Genomic DNA, 17,829 nt, shown 5'->3' on the forward strand with positions numbered 1-17,829 from the left:
ATGCCGCAAGTCACTGCCCAAGCACCGGATTTCGACTTCGGACTGAGACCAGGCTTGAAAAAAAAAAAAGTCAATTTATGTTGTACCTACGTAGTGCGTTTATTTTGAAAGAGACTGTAGGTAAACGTTAAATTTCCTGTGAAAACAGAAGTGTATTTTGAAAGAAGACAAAAGATGTAACAGGCAGAAGTTGACACGGCGTCCCAGAACGTCAACAATGCACCCAGGGTACCTTTCACATCGTATCTAGACATGGAAAGTCCATGACCAAACGTCGATATGTGACGGGGTCGGAGTGAGAATGTGTTGGACACACACACTCTACTAGGTGAGCTAGAGGTCACCCCTATAACGAGCACTCCTTGTTCTGACTTTTTAATCATAAAACAGTTGTCAAGATGCCGTGCTGGCATGGAAAACCTGATCTCTGATAAACATCATAAATAATAAGAGGAAATGACCTGCTGTTTTCTCGTGATAACGGGTTGATTGTTTCGTTATCTTGAAATAACAAAGATTGTCTTCTCCAGATAAAAAAAAAAAAATGCAAGCACAGCTGTTCTTGACTTGCATACATACCAGAGTTTTTCTGTTTATTAAGATTTACTACCAATCACATGTACTTTATATTTCATCTATTGAGGACAAACTGAAGTGTCCGCAGCTGAAGTGTAGATGAAAGCCTGCTGAGTAACGTTCATCATCTGCAACAGATGTGACATAAAGACGCAGGTTCAACATCCGATCGCACAGACTGAAGTATAGCTCGTTATAATGGCAGAAACTAACAGCCTGATGTCACCGTCTTTGCCTCTGAGCCAGCCAAACAACACAAAGGCAGCAGTAACTCAAAACATTTGGTACTATAATGACATGAGGTCACGTTTTAAGGCCAGGAATCTGTTTTCAAGTTTTTTCTTTTCTTCTGTCAAGGTCCTGATGAAGACATTCTGCTGTGGACGGCTGAGGAAGCACGTCCATGTCACAGTATAGACACAAACCAGACTTCCTAACCACGTGCTGAGGCAATGGAAAAATAGAAAAGCAAAACACTTTTGCATGACTCTGGGCAATTATAGCAGATACCACCACTTATCCTCAAAGCTTGATCGAAACATCGGAGCCCTTTATTACAGATTTAAGTGAGCAGGTCACACCTCGTGAGCTGTTACTGACAGAAACTAGAGCTTACAGTAAAGTTATCAGTCATATAAACAGTGGTGGAAAGTAACTATGTTTACTGTGCAATTTTGAGGTACTTGTACTTGAGTGTTTCCATTTCATGCTGCTTTATGTTACTCCACTACATTTATTTGATAATGTAATTAAAATTAGCCCCACTTTCACCCACTGCACATTAAAGCAGGGGTAGGCAGTTTTATTTTGGCATCATTGAGCAAAAATCCCATGTTAAACTTGTGGCGTATTGTAATTCAAGGATTCAGAAAAAAAACTAGACTTCTGCACCTCCTCTTGGTTCTGCTTTCATGCTGTAAAAAACATTAGCCACAACTTTAGCCGTTAACAGGTCATTTCGGGAAGAGGGTGTTCCTATTGGCTGCAGATGCACGTCCCTTTGGTGACCGACTGATTCAGTGGTGAAGAATCCTGCGGAGAAAGTTGTTATTCCAGCATCGGCTATGACTGTCGACACTGCAAAGCAACCCAAAACAGAAAGACGATAACAAAGTAAAACGTGTCAATATCAATGAAGTGTTTCAGAGATGGAGAGAAAATGTTGCTAATGGTTTAGCCTTCTGCTAACTGGAGTCAAACGCTTACAGCTGCGGCTTCAAGTTCACGTTGTAGTTAGAGCCTCGAGTCACAGTGTGTCCTTAGCCTCACTCCCCGCAATTACAGACCACCTCGTTGGGAGAAGAGCTGGCAGGAGCTCCGGAGCATAGACTGTATATAAAGATGGACGCCATGACAGGTCCTCAAAAGTAAGGCCAAAACATCTCAATCGCCCCCTGGTGGCTGGCTGCAGTACAGATCATAAAGCCCACCCTCTCTGTGTTAGTGAATGTGACATGGGCCAAACTAAAAACTCAAAGTACAGATCAAATAAATTTTCCCCAAAGGTGGTTTCTGTCATTTAAGGTAATTTTATCATGCTGCTGTTTGTTCAAGTGTTAATTAGTTATTTAATGCTTGACTCTGGCTCTGAATGACACCACCAGAGCAAGACAGCAGCAGCTGTATCCAGGATATTTTAGCTTCACGTTTGTACAGTGGGGGTAGGGCGAGATGTGTTATCCATCTTTAGATACAGTCTGTGCTCCGGAGACTGACCCCCAGTCTGCATCTGCAGCAACTTCAATCCAGCCAGCGCAAAACTTCAGCTCTGTGCAACTCAGCAGCCACAACTTTGCAATAGATCAGCAAACTTTCTGTTGCTGCCATTACGCAGGTTAGACCCGGCGCTGTGGGGTTTGTGCTTTTGTCTGACTGAATTGGAACTGCTGCAGCTGCCGACTGAAGGTCTGTCTCTGGAGGTGCTGCCCACTCTCCTCCCAGTGAAGCAGTCTAAAGCGGCGGGGAGAAAGGCGGAGGGACCGTGGAGTGGCTAGCAGCTATTTCTTATCTCATTTGTGGTCTGATAAATAGAGAGCAGGGCAGTTAGGGGCTGAGTGAATATGCTATGTGCAACTATTCAGGGAAATCAGAGAATCAATCACTGCACAGGAAAGTTACTGAGTTACTGTGTGAAGCATGTGCCTTCGCCCTCTTCTTCTGGTGTATGTCCTTAGACCTTCAGCTCCATTGAGGCAAGCCTGACCAGTGTTCCATCATACAGGCCAGTTAGACAGTGATCGCCATTCGGTGGCCTGTGTTATTATGTGTTCCACAGTTTGTAGTGGATCCCCACATTCACAGTGGGCACTGTCCACGAGACCCAAAGTGTCCTACGCCTGTCCTCAGGTGACTGAGGGTTGTCCATTGCTTTCGGGGCAGGTGCTGTTGGGAAACATCTGTGGGGTCTTCAATGTAGTGGCGGAGCCTTGATGGTTCTGCTGACTTCCACTGGTCCCTCCATCTTGGCTCGACCCAGGCAGCCCTGGAGGTATCAGATGGGACTTGAGACGCGAGTGCTGTGGTGTCTGTGGCGGAGGAGGTGGGATTCACTCGTCTGTGCCTTTCAAGCGAGGGCCAGCGTGGCTGCTTTTCATCTGACCTCTGCTGGAGCGATACCAGCGAGGACAGGCAGGATGCTGATACTTTTGACCTTCTACTTGAAGTTTTAAAGGACTTGAACTTGTAACTAAAATTAAAGATCTGAGTACTTTCACCACTGAATGTCAGTCACAAAGAGGAATCTGATTCTGTGGAGGAAGCTGCAGCAAACGCTCAGCAGACACTCTTGTCACTTTACAGCTGAGTGTGCATGTCATCTTCCTCTGAGCTGTACTTTATTTGTTTCAAATCAGCTGCCATGTAGAATTACAATAGAGCACAGTGAAGCGGTGCAGAATCATGAGTATGAATACTGTGAATCTGAAGGATTTTAAACTCAGTTAGGAGACCGGTTGGCTTACTGTTGATGCTTTTAACCTGCTGTAAAGAAACAGTTCCTGCTGTTAATGGAGAAGCAGATATCACTCTGCTGCTTCAAGGTCTTTCGGTCAAGACATTTAACTCTGTAATCTGCAGTGTATACTCACTAGTTAAAAGAAATTTCTCCACTGTGGTAAAATGATGTTCAGTGCACCTGACTGTGCGCCATCTACTGGTCTGATGGTGTAGTGACAGTGAAGAGGCTCTACACTCCCTGTTGGTGAAGGAGCAGGTACAGTTCTCAGACATGAACTTTAACATCATTTTCAAAGGTAAACATGACTGGTTATTAGATTATAACGGCATTAAAGGGCCAGTTCACCCAAATTACAATAAAAGTATTTTCTACACATTATACCAGACCCAGAAAAGGACTGATCAACTACCCATATCATCTTCATTTCTGACTCTTTCCCCCTTGTTTTATTTTATTATATTCTATTTATTTATTTACTTACTTATTTTATGTTATTTTATTTTATTTTATTTATTTTTGGTGTGTTTGTTTACTCACTTGTCTGTATGTGCCTCATGACCTGTGATGGGTGAAGGTATGGGGGTGGGGGGTGGGAAAGCGGGTTTGATGTTTAAAAATTGCCTGTTTCACTTAACACTGTACACTAATGACTGTTGAAAAGCTTTGAAATTCAGTAAAGAGTTAAAAAAAAAATAAATAAATAAAAATAAAAGTATTTTCTGTTAAGCCCCTAATCTTGTCCACTCAGGTATGGAGTGCCATTTAAATCAATATTAAATAAATAAATAAATAAATATGCCTATGCAAGAAATAAATATGAAATAAATCCTGACATAAATAAATATGGAAATATTCACTAAAATTCCCCTAAAAATTAAAAACATTCTGTATAAGAATGCCATTTAAGTCAGCATAAAAAAATAAATAAAAAAATATGCCCTTTAGAAAATAAATATGGCCACCAAATAAATCCTAAAATAAGTATGAAAAAAAAATTTTCCCCTGAAAAACATCCTTTTTAAAAAAATAAAAACCTATTTATTTATTGAATTATACTGACTTAATGATGAATTATATTAACATTTATTTGTGTATTTATTTCAAAGCTATATTTATTATTGACTTAAATGGAATTCCATAGTTATGCAGTTTTAATTTTGAAATAAAAATCCCCTGAAATAAAAAAGGAGTCTTTTTTAGTGCCATTTAAGTTAATATTAAATAAATAAATATGCCTGAAATTAATAAATGTGGCCACTAAATAATCCTAAATTAAGTGTGAAATGAAATAAAAATCCACTCAACTTAAAACGTAGTTTCCTGAAAACCATCCATTTTTTAAAAATAAAATCCAATTTATTTGTTGAACTACACTGACTTGACATTATTATATTCAGATCTATTCATGTATTTATTTCCTTATTTAATTATTTTAGCATGCCGTATTAATTTATTGATCTATTTATTCATCTAATATTGACTTGAAGGGCATTCCATAGTTACACAGGCAGTTTTGATTCTATGTGCAGGAATTTTTGAGACTTCTGCTCCAATATGATGGAGGTGAATACAATTTTGTCGTGCTTGTATTGAAAAACATCACAAACATGTTTCTTTGCAGAGTAAGTGCATATTACTAGGTACTTTTAACTGTCTGATGTACTTCACACTTGGCAGGTGTATCGCTGGGGACCAAGAGAAGCGCAGTCTCGAGTGTGAGGTTGTGTGTATGAGCAGTTCTCGAGAAAGCAACCCCACAGGCCAGACAATCAGATATTAAAAAACAACATTTAAATAATTAAATAATGAGACGTGGGAACTTTACAATGTACAAGTTTATTTTTAATGAACTCTTCAGTGGTTGGTAGTCACAGCACAGCTTGCATGTATTAAGCCACACACCTATTTTACAAGATGACGGGAAAAAAAAATAATAATAAAGAAAAACAAACAAACAAAAAAAAAGTCTAAACCAGAGGAGATGGTCATCGGCCCATCTGCAGCGACTTTTTTTTTCCTTTTTAATTTTTTAAACTTTTACTAAAATATCCTTAAAAGGCCACTGAAATGCATAAAATGTTTTTTTTTTTTCCAGATGCATGGAATATTTGATGGTGGCGATTTGCTTTAACCTGACATCAAGACTCCTCACATGGCATTGACAGTGCATGTAGACATTTGTAAAAAGGACTGGGTTAGCGATACCTAAGATAGTTCTCTTTTTTTATTTTTAGTGACAACACCTTGGCTATAATACTACAGCTTTAAAAAAAAAAAAAAAAAAAAATTGGAAACAAAATTAACAGCACTCTTCCAAGATACTGAATACAATGAAAGTGAAATGTAGTGAAGCGATTATTTCTTTTTTTTTTCTGTTTTTAAATCTCACAATTATGTGAACACTTATTTTAAACTGGAGAAAAATTAAAGCACTGAACACTGCCAGTCGTCCCCGTGTAACGAGAGAGCGGCTCTACTTTATGTATCCAATGTCTATAAAAGAAATAATAATTAAAACACACCTTTTTGTCCTCTGGAATTTTGTATACTTTTTAATAGTAACAGACGGGAACCATAAACGCATGCCATGTGCTGGTCTCAAACAAATACATACAGGTATATACAGCGTCACTCAGTACCTGCTAAAACAAAGTGAGAAATACAGAGTATAAACTGACTACACTACAAACTTAAAACAAAAAAAAAAAAAAAAAGAGGAGGAAGGTGAGCGATGGAAGCGGTGGAAGAGTGAAAAATCCTACTTGTGATGGACTCATCATTAAAGCATTAAAAAAAAAAAAGAAATGCATATTGCACATAGTGAAAGCTTAAATTCCACCAGGTCCGCCTCTTTTTTCCGCTAAAGCGAGAATTTAAAAAAAAAAAAAAAAAAAAAAAATCCCTCTTGGAGGAAGACACACAGAGGTAACAAAAAAAATGAGGGGGCGTGAGTGTGTGTGCGTCAGTGACTGTGTTTGTGTGTGTGTGTGAGGGAGGAGATAAGGAGCGATACGGGGCAGAAGTGGCACTTTAAGGGGTTTTTAAAAAGGGGAAACTGCACAGCACACAACACGAACACAAGGAGAGGAAAAGATTGTGGCACAAATAAAATCAGGTGTCGGATAATATCTGTTCTTCAGTGATAGCCGAGAGAGAAGAGAGAGAAGAGATCGCTGCGAGTGTTTTTTCTTTTTTTCCTCTTTTATGTACAACTAAGGCTTATTGGTTAAATAGTTTTCAGGCTTCCCCGCCCGGTTACATGCTGATCACACGTCTCCTGTTTGTAAACTCAGTGGTTCTATCAGGACAGCAGCCACACGATCGAGTGGGTAATAGTCGAGGAGGAGGAGGTGGATGGATGGATGGATGCCGCAGTGGTGGTGGTGGAGCAAAAAAAGGGGGAGATAAAGAGCTGGGAGGAGGAAAAGAAAGAAAAAAAAACTGAGTCTTGTCTCTGATGTCTGTTGCAATTAATATCTAAATGTGCAATTCCATTAGTCACTGCCATGGGGGACTAGAGGGGGTGCAGAAGACGGGGCGGGGCAGAGGGGGTCTGTTCTACTTGGAAAGCTTGCTAATGACTCGAATGAGCGCTCCGTTCTCGTCCTTTAGTCTCTGGTTGTCTGCTTTCAAGTCTGGGAGCATCTGAAAGGGAAGAAAAAGGAAAAGAGGGAGGGGGAGGAGGAGACAGAGAGAGAGAGAGAGAGAGAGAGAGAGAGAGAAGGCTTAGACAAGTCTCAACAGACACAAAGCGTCGTCAAACCAGTCAGGCCGGTTTTTACAAACTGTTAATTGCAGCCTGTGTAAAGCAATCTCCGAGTCACACAGCATCGCTCATGTTTTGTTTTCTCCTTTATTTAAGAGAAAAAAGAAAATTAAATCTTTGTCCCAAGTCAAAGAGACAGAGAGGAGTATAAAGCGGGCACACCACAGGCCAAAGATCCTGAGAAAGCCATGCAGAGTCTGAGCGGCTGCTCAACGGCAGCCACAAAAATACACAGCAGAGACACAAAGTCACTTTTAATCTGATCTAGTGCATCGAAAGTTTGACATGTGGATCGCTGTATCGTCTCCAACAGAGCCCGGCAGGTGTCAGGAACAACTCTTCCTTTAATTCTTGCATGTTGTAGCTGTGCGGCCAAGCAAAAAGCATCTTGGTGCTCCTGTGTTATCTGCAGATATTTAAAGATAATATGCAACTTTCCTGCATCTAAGTGTTTAAAAACAACTGGGCCGATGTTATATATGTTTTTGAGTTGTGCACTTACATCATCCTAAATGTTTCCAACAATGTTCAAACCCACAGAAATCTGTAATTTTAGTAAAAGTAACACGGTCTGTGTCATTTGATCGCCGCTCATGTCGTCATATCCCCTTTACCTATGCGTCAAGGTTGTGGTTGTCTGCCAGAAGCTGTCATAAACTGACTTCTATCCAGTTTTCAGCCACACTATTACAACATAATTTTACAGATCTTGGTTGTTTTTAACTGTGTGATTTGATTGGACGAGGGATTTTAGTCACTGGATGTCTGGATCTTAAGTTAGCATAGAAACAAGCTGCGCAAACGTCAGCAGCAACTCGTCTCCAGCCCCTGCCGTGCCGAACAGCATCGGAGAAACACTGTTTTTTACGTTTATTCATTCAGTGTTCTTACTAGTTTTAATCACCTGATCTGTTTGTTTTGGAGAGGAAGAGACCTCTGCGTAAATTCGGCTCCTGAACGATGAACACTGACGGAATTCTAACCAGGAGAAACTGCCTGCAGTAACGACACTGCTCCATCTTCTGTTACTGTGTCGATTGAGAAACCCTTAGTGGCAGAATATTACATACAGTATGTTTAAATTAAGTAAGGCCAGTTCACAAAGATCAGCACTAATTGCCACACTGCATCAGAGCTGGTGCTAACTGAGGCATATTAATAAAGTGGTGTCACACACAGACTCTACAGTGATTGAAGCTGCGTGTGCCTCTGTACCTCGTCTGTCAGGACCTGGAGCTCGCTTCTTTGTTTTTTCTCTTTGTCATTGTTCTGACAACTGTTTTTTTTTTTTTTTATTATACTTTGCCACATGATTGCACTCAGATGCAACAAAAGGCAAACTGCACACAGCTGCAAAATTTATGTGAGCGTTCTCAGTGCAATATCCTTTGTGAGTCAGACTTTCATGGAGCTATCAGCGGCCACAATGTGAGTGTGTTAACTGGAAGCTAGCAGCTGTTTTTGGTACCGAGTTGCCAACAAATACTTTCACTCACATAAATATAATTGCTATCACTTTATTTCAGTTTCCTTCGTTCCTTCGAGTTCTACTGCAGTGGTTCCCAACTGGTCCAGCCAGGGGGTCCAGAATGCTCCTTAGTCATTAGTTCACAAGGTCTACACGGTTGAATGTATTCAGCGTCATACTTGTGTTTGGCCATGTTGACGAGCTAGTTTGCTGTCTCTGTCAAATACCTGTCTGTTAAGCCTGATTTATGGTCCTGCGTTAAATCAACGACATCGCTACGTCGTAGGGTACGGGGCTACGCAGAAGCCTCTCCGTAGCCCCCAGCGTAGCCTGACGTGCACCTCCCCAAAAATGTAACTACACGTCGAGGCGACGCAGACCCAGCGCAGACCGGCAGGGCTGTGATTGGTTTGCTTGGTAGCAACGCATTTCCGGTTCCGTATTTCCAGATTGCGCCATCCCCGCCATCTTTAAACATCTTCTGTTGCGATGTAGATGTTGCAGTATTAAGGCTCACTATATATATATATATATATATATATGACATTATGCTCAACGTTCAATACGGATACGGATACGGCTGGAGCTGTCTGTCCATGCTCCGCGTTCATTTCTCTGTGACCGGAAAAGCCGGAAGCTAAACAAAGAATCAACTAGAGACGACGACAACCATTCAGGAAAGGAACGCAGCCTCCTACTGCTCTGGCGGTGAATTGCACCACGATGAAACGGAGTGACGGAGAAGTTCGAAGGGTTCACAACGGTGTCACGGCTACAACGTAGCGACGTCGTTGAGTCAACGCAAGACCATAAATCAGGCTTTATTCACTCACTCTACAGCAGGGATTCTTTACCATGGGGCCACGGCCCAAGTGTGGGCCACGAGCGCCACCTAGAGGGCTGCGAAACAAATTCATTTTTGCACCTGTGGGCCGCGAGGGCCGCATACTGTTAAGTTGACACACTCCGTTACAATACAGCCTCCCACCACTTGGTGGCGGTAATGCGTCAGTCAGTTGTTTAACTGTTAAACAACTGTATTGTAACTAGTTTATCTATTTTTTTTATGTATTTTTAAACTTGGTGATTATAAGCTTTAGTTTCATTTGCACTTTATTTCTATTTTATTTAATATTATTTATTTATTTATTTTTAAATTTTTATTATTTTGAATGTATTTATCACCACATAATATTATTTGTCAAATTTCTAATTTTTCTTAACAGTTTTTTGAGAGGCCATCCTTTTTGCTGTAACTTGAGCCTTTAAAATTGTTGTCAAATATGTTCTTGCACCACATTTGTCCCATGAATTGTTAGCCTGTTTGGCATCTTGACGGAGGTGTAGATTTACATCAACATGATAAATAAATGTTTCTGTGATGATCACACTGTATCACGTAATTTATTTGATATGTTTTTATCTTATTAATTGGAAGTTGATCTAGTTATTGAATACAAATCAAACCAAGAGTGAAATCAATTAAACATGTTAATATCTGAATGGGCCCCTGGCCACATTGTACTAGAAAAGTTGGGCCGCAAGGTCAAAAAGGTTAAGAACGCCTGCTCTACAGCACTCTGAAACAAATACTCTGTGCCAGAAATTCACTGTAAATAAAAAATAGTTATGACGCTACTTTGAATGTTGTTTCGGCAATACTGCTCTGCTTTGGATGCTACTAATTAGTTATACTGTACACCACTGTGTCGCCTAACTCAAAATAGAAAGTGAAATTTACAAGATAATCTCAACGAGCCACTTTAACTGAGTGCATTGGTCTGTACACCTTGGATAAAGAAATGTGTCTATGCTTCAGATTTAGCTTGTTCAACAACAGATGTCGGGATGAGACTGATCCCCAGGAGGAAAAAAAAAGCCTGTTAAAATGTCAACGAGATTGTTCAGCATTATATTCTGTTAATTTGTGCACATTTATTAGTAATTTTAGAGTCTGACTCAAATTACTGAAGAGCAGAATGTATGTGTTTCCCGTCATGACACCTGCCAGGCTCCGTAGTATCTAAGGTGAAGCTCCATCATGTCTGATGGGCAGACAACACTCTAATTCTGGAGGGTTAGACTGAGTCGTAACAGATGAATTCTTGTATCGACTTTATCTCAATCTTGGCATGATTTTGAGATGCTGGACTGATGTATGATACCGAACAAAACTCAGTACACTTATATCACCAACAAAAATTCTGCTATTTGGGTGACAGTATGTCTTTAATTCTGCGAAATGCTTACATATATAACCGTGTAACTTAGTGTTTGACTGTTTAAAAAATGTACAGACACTGTGGTGGTGAACGTTAAAGGGATAGTTCGGATTTTTTGAAACAGGGTTGTGCGAGGTACTTATCGACACTCAGTGTGTTACCTACATGTACAGTAGATGGCGGCCCACTGAAAACAATTCACACCTGCCCTATTTGGTTCGGTTCAATCAAACTCAAGTTCGTTTGCCCCCTCGGTGTGGTTCACTTGGGCAGGTGTGAACACAGCAATCACACTCAGGTGTGCACCAAAACAACCGGACCGAGACCGTCCTGAAGAGGTGGTGCACCGACTGACATCTACTATAGCTAACACACTGCCTCTAGCTGACACAACCTCACTTCAAAAAATCCAAACTAACCTTTTAAGTAGGATGACGCATGTTCTACGTCACTGACACTCCAACAACAGATTCCAGTCCCCTTAAAAACAGACTCATGTACTGATCACAGATGACCATCAACTGCTAGCTCACATGTTCATTCATGTTCTCACATGAGTTTACACTTGATACTGATCAGGCACAATGCTGAGCCTGTGTCCATGCTTGTTGATGTCATCTGTCAAAATTAAACATTTGGGGGAGAAAACGAGGGGAGGGGGAAAGGAAAGGTTCCAATCTCTGAAAATTTGGTTGATGCCAAAAAAGGAAGCCACTTCATGCAAGGAAGCCAGAACAAGCCAAACTGAACAACTGAGCTCCCTGTGATGGAAGCGTCACAACTAGGAACTACAAAGAGGACACTTTCCTTTACAGTGATTCATGTGTTCATTCAGAATTAAGCTTTGGAGTAAATTTAGACACCTGCCAGCCTTTAATGACACCTACCTGAGCCTTTCTCCACCTACTGTAGATATATTCGTTAGTTTGACATATGTAGGATATGTTTACGAGCTGACAGTTGTGGAAATCACCTGCCAGCTGCCGACTGTAAAAGGAGAGTGTCCTGTTGTGAAAATAAAAAAAAGACACCCTCCCCAATCTGAAAACCAAAAGCTCTGGGGAGGCAGAGGGGGGCGGAAAGGGGAGGTTACAAAACCAGTGGTGGTTGGGCGGCTGGGCACCTGCCTGTCTATGGGTGCGGGCAGAGCACGAATGGAGCATGAGAAGAATGGGGTTGGGAAGAGGAGGAGGGGGGGGAGGGGGAAGGTGAGGAAGAAGAAGGACAGGAAAAAAGGAGGAGATGGTGGTGGACAGACGGACGTGGCTTAGAGGTCGACGGTGGGCAGCTGGCTGCAGGCGGACTGCGAGAGCTTTGCCAACACGCGGGACAGGGCCCGGTTCTCAGCCTGCAGCCGCTCCTTAACCTGCCGCAGGGCCTGAACCTGTTTTACCTGGGGGAGGTTCTGCAGGGGGGGAAAACAACAACCACAACACAGGAAAACAAAGAGAAAGGAGGGAAGGAGGAAGGAGAGAATGGCAGGAGAGGAAAAGGTTTGTAGAAACAGGTGAGGAGAGAAAGGTTTAATGAAAGACAGGACAATATAAATTAATAGAGAAGAGGGGCCGAGAGGAGGAGAAGAGGGAGAACAGAAAAAGGAAGATTGTTAGAAAATGGGGACAGATTTTGGAAACCGAAGGAATGATTAAGAGCTTTTCCGCTTCAGCGTGATGCTTGTAGATAGAATGGAAAAGTGACACTGATAAGATCAGCCAGCTGCCTAAAAATAAACACACTTGGTTATCACAGCGATGGGAACAACACTTGCTTACTAGGATTTAATGGATTTTTTTCCTTCTCTCTCTGTCGTCCTAACATCAGTTCCAAGAAAAGGGACATTTAATTGGCCGTCTCAGTGGAGGAGCTTAACCGAGATGTCAACATAGATTACAGCAGCTGACCTGAGATGTGCCTGAGCTGAGTAACAGATGCACGTTTAGCAGGAGGAGTCGAACATGTGGACACAGGTGAGATACTGTATTGAACAGGAATCACATTTACAAGAGTGGAGGTTGTAACATTTACGTATTCACAACATTAGATATTCATTGTTAAGACTCATCAGGAGCCGTTTTTTAGCCCCAGTTTTGAAGACAATAAAGCCTCCACAAAAATAGCATTTTAAGTCTTGTGTGTGATTTTTTCTGGCTTCATTAAGTGCAGAGGAAAAGTCCACAAGCTGCTAGGCTAATTTACACAATGTAAAATGCCACAGGCTTGTGCTAATAATGTTAGCATGCTTTATTTGTTTGAAAAACGTGTTTATAGACAGTTGTTTTGTCGGTTGTTAAATGTTGCTGTTGTCCCTGGCTTCATACGAGTACAGGAAAAGTCCACAAGCTGCTAGGCTAATTTATACAATGTAAAATGCCATAGGCTTGTGCTAATAACGTTAGCATGCTATATCTGTTTGGAAAATGTGTTTATAGACAGTTGTTTTGTCGGTTGTTAAATGTTGCTGTTGTCCCTGGCTTCATACGAGTCCAGGAAAAGTCCACTAGCAGCTAGGCTAATTTATACAATGTAAAATGCCATAGGCTTGTGCTAATAGCGTTAGCATGTTGTATCACTTTTCTTGTGCTGCTTTCAGACACTTTTCACGAGTATTCTAACCTTTGAACCCTGAGAAAATTGGTGCAATTTCTTTCAGAAATCAGGGGAAAAAGGCAATGAGCAACTTGGTAAGAAATGTCCCACAGATTGCAAAAAGTTAAAAGATTTAGGAAATTATTTTTCAAAACCTATGGGAAAGAAAAAGCTAGAGGAAAACTAGATTTATAATTATTATTATTATTACATATTTCAAATTATGTTGCATAATTATTTTAATTTCTAAGCTCTTTTTCCAGGTTGTTTTCTGGTTTGTTTGTTTTTAACTTTCTTTCATTTTTGAGGAAATAAAAACCAAAAAGGAAAAGTTTGTACGCAAATACAGTTTCTCTTTGAGGATTATACTGATGCCGAATTGACAAGAAAACAACGTGAGACTGTATTTATTTTTAGACGTGCGACAATTTCAAAGGCAAAGGTCTTTTCTTATTTGTCAACAATACTGCATATTAATAAAATCGTGGTTAATGTTTGTGATGTTGGTGTTGTCTTGTCATCATCTTGTCTTTGTCATAGGACAAAGGCGTTGCCGAACATATTTAGTCCTAGTTTTTGTTGACAAAATTAAAAGGCTCTCCAAGTCTTCCTAAGCTTGAAAAGTTTTTGTCACATACAGCAAACATCTCCTCACGATCCGCTAGCTACATGTCCTCTGAATATGCAATGAAAAAAATATCTGGTTACTTTCTCAACATGTATATGTCTGAACAGGGGGGTCGTCTCACATTTAAGCCAAGATGATTTTTTTTTCTTTATCAACTACATCATATTTGTCCAGTTTTAAAAACAGACATGACAGTATTTCTAAGAAAATGTAATTTAATACAACCTGGGACCTGTTTTTTGTAATTTAGCCCATTATTCCCACTGATTATAATAACACTGCACTCCAGATGTTAATTGCTAAGATCTGAAATGTTATTAAACACCTGTCTGATCGTCACTGCTCATGTTTCCAGATTCTCAAAATATTATTTGGGTACAATGAAAGTAAAACATATCTTTTAAACATGGTGGCATTTTACATGACTCACTGCTCCCATTAAACCCCCAAAAGTGAGATTTATACACAAAGGGACACTGATAGACTGACGTGACAGCTGTTAGCACTATGCTGGAGCTCATAAGTACCACCTCCACACTCGCTGTGTTCTTGACTCCATTAATGGAAGCCCTCTAAACCCCACTGTGCATGAACAGAGAGTATAATGTGTGTGTGAGTGTGTATGTCTGTGACTGTGTGTACCTTAAGTTCCTCCTCCATCTCAGAAATCTTCCTTTCTAGAGCTCTTCTTTCCTGCGGGGGCGGAGGAGAGCAGGTTAAATTCTGGAGTCGCACATTTAATGGAGACAATTAGCAGGAAGCACACTTTAGTGCAGGCTCTACACACTGCATAAAATACGGTGGGGAAGATGGTGAGGGTGTAGCGACAGCGCACACACACACTTGAACACACGCATGTCTCGTGAGGTGTCTGCAAGCAACAGCCAGGTCTGACTTACATATTCAGTGACGTGTATGTAATTCACATGTAAGGATATCAAAGGCAGGAATGAGTCCAGAGATGGGAACATGGAGATGTGTTGGATGGTACGTTAAAGAGATAGTTTGGATTTTTTTTAAGTGGGGTTGTGTGAGGTACTTTATCCATAGTCTGTGTATTACCCACAGTTGATGGCAGTCAGCAAGCCCTCAGTTTGGAGAAGCAGGCATGAGTATTGTCACAGAAACTAAGCAATGTACTGCTGTGGATGGAGGCAGCAGCACAACATACTTTAGCCACTTAAATAAACGAAGAGTGGTTTATGTGTACGCAATGGTTTTAGCTAATCTTATTGCTTTACGTTGCAGGCACACAGCCCATTCAAACAGGGAACTGAGGCCTTTCCCCCCCGCTCTTTTTAAAACAGTAATGTTACGTTGCTGAACACAGGAGCTGCTGGTCTACCGCTGCCTTGTTCGGTAGTTTGTTTGTGTTATTCTGTGACTTTGGTGAATCCAAACTAACGCTTTGAAAAAAAACAAAGTCACACAAAAACACAAACAAACTGATCAAGGCAGTGGTAGTAATAGCAGAAGGGTTGGGTACAGAACTCGGTACTTTTAAGGGTACCGACCAAATTACGTTGGTATCACAAGTGCTGATTCACGTTGCCAAATTTCGGTATCTAAGAAAGCACCTTAGTAAGAACGCTGCGTTTAAACAGAAGGTGGAAGCACCCAAAAGGTGGGAAAGCTGCCCGCGAAATTCTGTGGCCAGCATTAGGGTGCTTTGCAGTAGGGCTGTCAACGAATATTCTAAATTCAAATTTAAATTTGGAAAAAAAAGGACCTCCGAATGCGAAAATTGATATTCGATTGTGGAGAAGAAGCTCGCGGAAGTGCTGCGAAGCGCAGCGCACACATAGACCAGACGCCGAAACGATCGCTGCAGGGTGCGAGCCGGCCACGGAGCTGCGCGGCGCGGCACAACATGGGCGCCGAAAGGAAACTGGCTTCGCTTCGAGGCTATTCGCAGCGCTTCCGCGGGCGGTGTGGCCTGATGGGTCAGAAAGGGGGGCCGAGCGAGAGGTCCACGGTCGTTTATAACGTAATGTTACAGATAATTGTTTTATGTGTTTTAATGTGTAGGTATGTAAATGTTTTCAAAGACGTTTATGTTGAAATAAAAATACCTACAAGTAGTTATGTTTCCTTGTATTAATACATATACATGTTTCCTTGTATTAGTTTGCCCTCTTGTGGACATAATGCAGAAAAAAAAAATTTGAATGGTTCGAACCTATGAGTTACTTTTTAAAGGAATATTCAAACGTCGTTTCTGAGCAATTTTGACAGCCCTACTTTGCAGTGAATACATTGAAGCCGCCAGATTTGGAAAGGAGGCTGAAGTGTCATGAAATGCTCCAAAGCTAAGAGGCAGGCCAAGGAGCATTGTTGGCTTCCCAGCTAGCTATCTGGTCTATTTTCTCTCCTATTTTAGAAATAGTCTTGTATCACTGTTGTTACAGACAGAGACTTAGAAAAGCGCAACGAGAGAAAAGTATGACTAGAAAAGAGCAGAATCACTTACTGACTGCAGGTTGTTCAAAAATTCTGTTTTTGTTACGACTGATAGAGTAAAGGAATTTGAAGTACTGGCACCAGTTCAAATGTCAGCAACTCCTGTGTTCCGCGAGGTAAAATGACTGTTTTTGTAAGACGAGTCTGACTTTGAAGAGAGCACAGAAACATTTCACTTTAAGTTCAGTTCCAGGTTTGAAAGGACTGAAATGACAGCAAGGTAAAGTGGTGTAAATATTCTAAATATATCGAACACCTCAAGGTTCTGTGTGTAACTCTGGTGAAAGAGAGCTGATTGTTGAGTCTCATTCCCAGGTCTTTAAATACAGATGCTCTGGGTTGACTGTTGGACTGAACCAATGACTCAAAGCGTTTGTATGTGCAGTAGGTGAAGATTCTCAGTCATCCAGGTCATGGTAATTGTAAGTGCTATATCTTAGGCAACTGTAGCCTGAGTGCTCCCAGAACCTTCAGTCTGACATCGCCTACATTGAAGGCGATTTACAAGGGGGAGGAAATTTGATTTTTCCCTAACCAATCAGTAGAGATCAACGACTCACCCAGAATCTGACGTCATTAGTATCCATGCCTCGGGGGTGCCGAAAACAAGCGAGCATTGCCTGTTTAAAATGTCTCCGTTGTTGTGCACGCCCAGCTGCATCGCAGTTAAATCCAGTTTAGCAGCTTCCTTAATTTGGTCCTCCATTAACGCGAGTAGTGGCGAAATACCTCGATAGCATCGTTAATGTGGCGCTGATTGGCTAATCGCTAGACCCGCCCCCACTCCCGGCGTTCATTGGTCCTTCCATCATTTGGATGAGATAAATTGCAAATTCATTGCAGTATGCCAGACCAGAGATGCAAGCCTACTCAGTTGAGTGGGCGGGGTTTATGGTCTGGAACCAGGCTAAGGCAACTGGACTTGCTTGAGTTTCTTGAAGACGTTTCGCCTCTCATCCAAGAGGCTTCTTCAGCTCTAAATGACCGGTGTGGAGTCGCAGTGTGGGTGTGAACCCTTACAGAGTCGATAAGGTCACATGTGAGTTGTTAGTGTTAGATGGGTCTAGGTGTGAATGGGTGCTAGGTCGTCTGGGGAGGGATCCCAGGATTGAAGAAGCCTCTTGGATGAGAGGGGAAACTTCCTCAAGAAACTCAAGCAAGTCCAGT

At 41.3% G+C, this 17,829-nt stretch overlaps 1 protein-coding gene across 9 annotated transcripts in view; it reads right to left on the reverse strand.

Annotated features, from left to right (window-relative positions):
- Positions 1-5,349: 5,349 nt before the first annotated feature.
- ppp1r12a (protein phosphatase 1, regulatory subunit 12A) overlaps positions 5,350-17,829 on the reverse strand; it is a 75,472-nt gene continuing 62,992 nt past the window's right edge. For 5 of the 9 annotated variants that reach the window (XM_049566812.1, XM_049566811.1, XM_049566818.1 and 2 more), the window contains 2 exons: positions 14,845-14,895; positions 12,133-12,393 (listed from right to left, as the gene is read on the reverse strand). In XM_049566812.1, the coding sequence (XP_049422769.1) occupies positions 12,256-12,393; positions 14,845-14,895 (189 nt within the window). In that variant the 3' untranslated portion in view covers positions 12,133-12,255. Of the gene's footprint in view, positions 7,178-12,132; positions 12,394-14,844; positions 14,896-17,829 lie in introns of those variants that run through there. The other 4 variants (XM_049566819.1, XM_049566813.1, XM_049566814.1 and 1 more) reach the window with 2 other exon arrangements.

The sequence above is a fragment of the Epinephelus fuscoguttatus genome, linkage group LG22 (assembly GCF_011397635.1).
Source record: "Epinephelus fuscoguttatus linkage group LG22, E.fuscoguttatus.final_Chr_v1".
NCBI classification, from domain to species: Eukaryota; Metazoa; Chordata; class Actinopteri; order Perciformes; family Serranidae; genus Epinephelus; species Epinephelus fuscoguttatus.